The sequence below is a fragment of the Myodes glareolus genome, chromosome 3, assembly GCF_982192425.1.
Source record: "Myodes glareolus chromosome 3, mMyoGla1.1, whole genome shotgun sequence".
Lineage (NCBI taxonomy): Eukaryota > Metazoa > Chordata > Mammalia > Rodentia > Cricetidae > Myodes > Myodes glareolus.
This window is the reverse complement of record NC_142028.1, coordinates 100,087,506-100,093,505: the sequence shown is the minus strand read 5'-3', so window position 1 is coordinate 100,093,505 and position 6,000 is coordinate 100,087,506. Positions and strand designations below refer to the sequence as shown.

General features: G+C 38.7%; 1 protein-coding gene across 8 annotated transcripts in view; it reads right to left on the bottom strand.

The window, feature by feature from the left end:
- Positions 1-1,271: 1,271 nt before the first annotated feature.
- Elavl2 (ELAV like RNA binding protein 2) overlaps positions 1,272-6,000 on the bottom strand; it is a 132,603-nt gene continuing 127,874 nt past the window's right edge. For 4 of the 8 annotated variants that reach the window (XM_048453064.3, XM_085686248.2, XM_085686251.2 and 1 more), the window contains 2 exons: positions 4,641-4,679; positions 1,272-4,074 (listed from right to left, as the gene is read on the bottom strand). In XM_048453064.3, coding sequence (XP_048309021.1) covers positions 3,744-4,074; positions 4,641-4,679 — 370 coding nt within the window. In that variant the 3' untranslated portion in view covers positions 1,272-3,743. The remainder of the gene's footprint in view (positions 4,075-4,640; positions 4,680-6,000) is intronic. The other 4 variants (XM_085686249.2, XM_048453065.3, XM_085686250.2 and 1 more) reach the window with 3 other exon arrangements.

Here is a 6,000-nt window from a genome sequence, read left to right as displayed (position 1 = left end):
GCGAAGGAATCTGAAGGGGAAAATGCAAGTTCTACACAAGCAGAATGGCTCCTTCACAGCCCTCCCTCCGACAGGCTTCTTTTCTCCCGCTATCTGCTCAAAGGTGAAGGAACTACTGCCAGGAAAGCCAATCAAAACACTGATAAAGTGAGAGGAAAGAGGGGCTGGGAGGGTGTTCGAACATCACACAAATAAAGGAGGGAAATTCACAGCATTGGAAGAATGGGGAATTTGGTTTAATTGCAGGTTGGAAGGAGAGGAAGTGAAGTGGCGGCTCAGGCCCTCTTGGCTATTAGGTTGTGAATTCAGAACAAACGCCTTTAACATGGCTGTTACCAAAGCAAAATGCAAACAATTAAATCAATGCAACCAAAAAGCCATGAAGTACTTAAGAAATACCCAGTTTTCTAAAATTTCATAAAAGTAGAATTTTCACAGAAAAGAACAGCAAGAAGCCGAGCACACTGGTGCTCCTCTTTAATACCAACAATCAAGAGATTGGCAGATCTCTGTGTGTTCCAGGTTGGCCAGGACTACATAGTGGGACCCTGTCTCAGACAGGCAGACAGACAGACAGACAGACGGATGGACGATTTCCATCCATTTATCTGCCATGGATGTGTTGTGATTAAATTCATAAATGAAGCATGGACAGAGCTGGCAGAGTTCATAGTTTGCACATATGTGCTGCACACATGTTAACCTAACAGAAGGTGAGTTTTCTGTTTCAGAAAAACTCCCTTACTGAGACAGCAACTGCGCAACAAAAGGGTCATACACCAACACCTCTGGGGAATTCAGTCTTACTGATGGAAGCAGAAGAAAGCTGCCTTCCTTAGGGGCTCCTGCTCTAGCTAAAATAACTGTGTGACTCCTGCTTGTACAAATGGTTGAAGGTTAAATCAGTAACAGAGGAATTAGCAACTCAGTCCTCAAATTTTACAACTAGCTGATGAAAGGACTTGTCCCAGCAAGAGTCACCGAGTAATGCATTTGACAGCTAGCTAACCAGAATCTTCTTATTCAGTCACAGTTTTTGCTTTTAATTTTAGGGGTTTTGTTTTGTTCAAGTTTTCTGTTTGTTTTGCTTTTTTGTTTTTGTCTTTTCCCCCACATTCTCCTGTCAGTTAACTTGTCTTCTCGATTCCTTCAGATAGCATAGCTTTCAACTACAGCTCGAAGAACACCCCTTTTTAAACTGAAAACATGTTTTTAAACTAGACTGAGTAGAGATGCCCCACAACCCCGATGTGTTCAAAGATACGCCACAGTTCTTTCCCTTCAACTTTGTTTATTGATGTACCGAACATGAAAAAGCACAAAGAATCCAAACACAAAAGAAAACATGTACAGCCTCTTAAATACTCAACAGAATATATTTTCTATTCCAACAGATGTGAATTAAGTCATACTGTACAACTTCAAATAAATACCAGCCTTACATTTTATTAAGTGCTCTGATAAACACTGTAAAGTGAAGCACAATTTGCATGCCCTCTCGTCAATGCCTTGGTTTGCTACGGTAAGTAGTGCAGGACAGAAGCGTGTAGCTGCTGTTTTCCCACAAGGGAAACCTTAGTTTTTTTTTTAAGTATATACATGTATTTTATTTTTTATTTTTTTTAACGCAGGTTAACTCTGACAATCTAAATGCACCTAAGGATATGAGAAAGTGCTAAGCCAATTGAGTTCTGAGTAGCATTGAGTGGGTCAGCATGAAAACTCGCTTATTCACTTTAGCACGCGCCTCACAGTATATGTACTGTACTATACTGAAAAATTTTATAACTACAATTTTAAATAATAAAAAATAAAACTCAAAGCAACTGCAAAGATAATGTACAACTATGTTATGCATAGCACATTGCCTGTTCTAAGGGGAAGCATATGAGCATCTCAGTTTATACAAAACGCAGGACGTAACTATATAGTTCTCAGTGCATCCTGATGAAGGCAAAGGTTGCCTTCAGCTTTTTTGAAAATTTATTATAAGCTAGATGCTAATCAGAAAATATTTTGTATTTTTTAAAATTTCTTTCATACATGGTAAAGACTTATTTTATTATTTCCCCAAATAGTGGTTTAAGCATCATACAAAGTTAAATTTCAATAGCATACAGATATTTATGATTTTTGTATGAAAAATGTAAGGAAATTTGTTCAAAACCTATGGTTATACTCATTTTTCCTTTTTTTTACCACAAACATATTTATAAACGAAAATGTAGCATCACCATAAACAGCTGAAGCTAGACTATCTACAGACAGAATTAGCAACAAATCTGATGCACTGTAAATTCAAGTCCTCAGGACAACAGAAGTGAATAAGCAAGACCTCAAGGGACAATGTTAATGCCATTTACAAAGGAAAAAACTGATACAAAACATTCAAAACCTGAACATCACTTGATATGTAAGGGAAAAAAAACAAAATTAGCTGAAAGGTTCATAAACACAAGGTCTTATTTACATCACACAAAGCTCAGGTGTTAGCCTTAAACGTAACTCTCAAAATGCCTTCAAACATGTCCAACTCAGACCGCCTTTGCTGACTGGCTGCAGTACAGATCCTGTGCAACATCTCATTTCCTTAAGACAAAACAATTCTTCAAACGATACTGCAAGTACATCACTAAACACCATGAGCTCTATCTGAAGGGATTTCTTTAGGAAGAACAGATTTTCCCCCATCTCTTGGTAATTTAAATTTCTTGCCTGCTCTTATATATTCTTTTGTAAATTTTTTTTATTTGTTTCAAAATCACAAATCAATGTGAGCCATCTATCACATAGCAACCAGGATGATCAGACACCCCACTGGTGATTACGAAAATGAAACCAGCAGTGTTTCCTCACTGACTCAATTCCTCTCATACAAAGATCTCAAAAGTATTTTTCTACATCATAAATCTTTCTAAATTTTCCAACCGTTGCAAATTTCCTGGTAAATTTTAAAAGCTCACTAGGTGTCATATGAAGAGATTTCTCAAAGTATTCAAGTCAAAATATTTGTTCCAGGACCAGTAAAAAGTTTCTCCAAATTTTCTTTTTTATAAAAATAGATGCTTTTTTTAAACCCACATCAAAGAGGCTCTTATCTCTTTGGCAAGGTACTGCTTTACGAAAAGTTCTCCAGTATTCTTACAATAAGCGTTTATAATGTCGCCCCCCCTGCCCCAGCCCAAATCAGAATTACAAAATAAATACTGTTTGTAACTTCATAAATAAAAATGTAAACTTCAAAATACTTTTCTGAGACATAACAGCAATGCTTTAAATGTAAACCAAACACAAAGCTAATTAGAGAACAAAAAGGAAAAGGAAAAAGAAAAAGAAAGAAAAGAAAAGGAGGTGGGGAAAGACACAACCAACTGAAGAGTTACAACACAAAGCCTCAATATTTACTCACAGGTTCAAGGCAGTTATGTAAAAAGAAAAGAAATGTCTTCCCTTAGCTGAAACACTTTAAAAGGTCCACCTTCTTCAAAGAAGGCAATAGAATGCAATGTGACAGGTAAAAACCCTGTACCTCTTGTCCATATTCAAACATAAAAGATATTTAAGAAGTTTTAATTCAAATACTAGCAATAAAAAATCTCACATATTTCTTAGGATGCTAAGTAGTCATTTTTATCCCCATCTCAACACTGACTTACAAAGACATTTACTAATGTATAAAGTTTCTCTTAACTTGCTTTTGTTGTATAGTTTTCATATATAAATGGACTGAGTACAGGAGCTCATTAGGCTTTGTGCGTTTTGTTTGTCTTAAAGGAGACCTGCAGTACTCTGTCTCCCAGACGGTATCCATTGAGGCTAGCTATCGCCATGGCGGCCTCATCATAGTTTGTCATAGTCACAAATCCAAAACCTTTGCATTTATTGGTGTTAAAGTCACGGATGACCTTCACGTTGGTGACAGCTCCGAAAGGCCCAAACATTTGCCACAGGATACTTTCATCCGCGTCAGGGGCCAGGTTGTACACAAATATGCACCAGCCCGTTCCGGGGTGCCCAGGAATGTTAATTCCAGCAAGACTGGTCATTCCATCAATCGTCATTGGTGAAAACCTACTAAACAAAATGGGAAACAGACACACACACAGAGAGAGGATGAACACAGATTAGTTACAGCAATAGGTTTAAGTTCCTTTCCCTTTTTTCATTTCCCCAAATTTAGCAATTTCCCTCTCCCAACAGAGGCATACAGCTACTTGATGTGTCAACCGAGGCTCTATCTGTGGCTTGCAGTGACAGACAATTCAGGTGTTGATACGTTATGAAATGACCATTATCTGCTGTACTGAATAACAATTAACACGTTGGCAAAGAAATCTAAAAACTGGCTTCATGAGTTAAACAGGACGGGGTGAGGAGAAAAACCAACACATAACATACACATGCTATAATGGCACAATGCAATCTGAAACAAATGACTTTTTAAAAGACTAAGAGGCATACAGTGGTATAAAATAGTCCACGGGTCAAATGCACTTCAGAAGCACTTTTACAGAAGGCTGTATGTACATGCAAAAGAAAACCCAACACAAACTTATGAAGGTGGAAATATTGCTCCCCAAATCAAAGAAATTAATCAATTGTGGGAAGGGATTATGAGTATCATGAACCTGTGTCATTACCTCTTCACTCCATAAGCCATATTGAGCAGATTGTCCAACCTGCAAAACACACATTTAGCAAACTTCAGTGTTTCGTTTTCCCCCTTGAAGTTCATGAAAGCTAGGCTCATTACCGCCACCTTCCAAGGGGGATAATTGTGCACAAAATATATGTGATGTCTCAAGACACTGGGCCTTTTAGCATTCACGAGAGAATGGGCACCCACTGTTGTAGAATATTGGCTATCGCTACAGGGTCAGTGCAGCAAAGAAAAAAGAAGTGGTCATCTGAGGAAAGAGCCAGAAACAAAATGCGAAGGCACTAGAACAACTAACATCTGACTTCTCACCAGGCAAGCCACCATTTTGTGGGTTCCTGAGGATGCTGAAGCACACAAAGCTTTACAAGCCTAAGCTCACAAGGCTAGTGACGTCAGAGCAGTTTGATCTTTAAAAATCAAAGATGTAGAATTACAAGTGCACTGGATTTTATGGACAAACTTGGCTTTACAGAATATGTTCCATCTTGCTTTACCAATGTCAAGTCTACTGAGGGTGTCTCAGGGTTTCTAGAATTTACCAATAAATTACATGTGAGGAGCAAGTATGCCTAATGCATATTTAACCACCCAACTGTGAGAGTGTTCCCCACTCCCCAAAGAGAACCCCAGGTCAGAGGTGGGGCACAATTATTTTGTCTTTGGCACCTGTGAAAGGCAGGTGGGGTGGGGATCAGCCTTTCTGTCAAGCCCATGCACATAGCAGAGCACATTAAAAAAAGCTACTCCGCGCAGTTTTATAAAAGTCAATGTATTCATTCCTTCTGGCCTTTGAGATAGGGAAGAATGTTGTCCTTGCACCTCCTAATCTCTATCTCCACTGGGCATTTGCGTGTTTTGAAAAGAATAATGAAAAGGAAGTGTTGAGTTGCTCTAATGCAAATTGTAAGACGAGAACAAATCACAGTGGCACGAGAGCTTCCTTCATCTATTTGGGTCTGCCATGCTCCTGACCCTCTCACATGTACCTCTTAGCACAGACCACGAGCCTGGGCTCCGCATACCTGCTAATTATGTATAAGAGCAAAGGTTACCAAAAGTATCATCCAATACTTAATGTAGGATGTAAACTACCCAGAAGGCAGACTGGGTGAAAATATTTGCACACACAAAGGTTGGAGCAGGTATGAAGAGTACAGACTGTCAGAGGACTTTGTGTTCTGCAGACTGAAGATGAGTAAAGATGCCATGCCTTTATATACAAAAAAACCAATACAAACACTAGGAAAAATGAATGCAAATCCGCAACACCAATCACAAAGCGGTCGGATACGAAAGTTCATCAAATTGCTGGAATGATAGATATGGGATGCATTTGACAA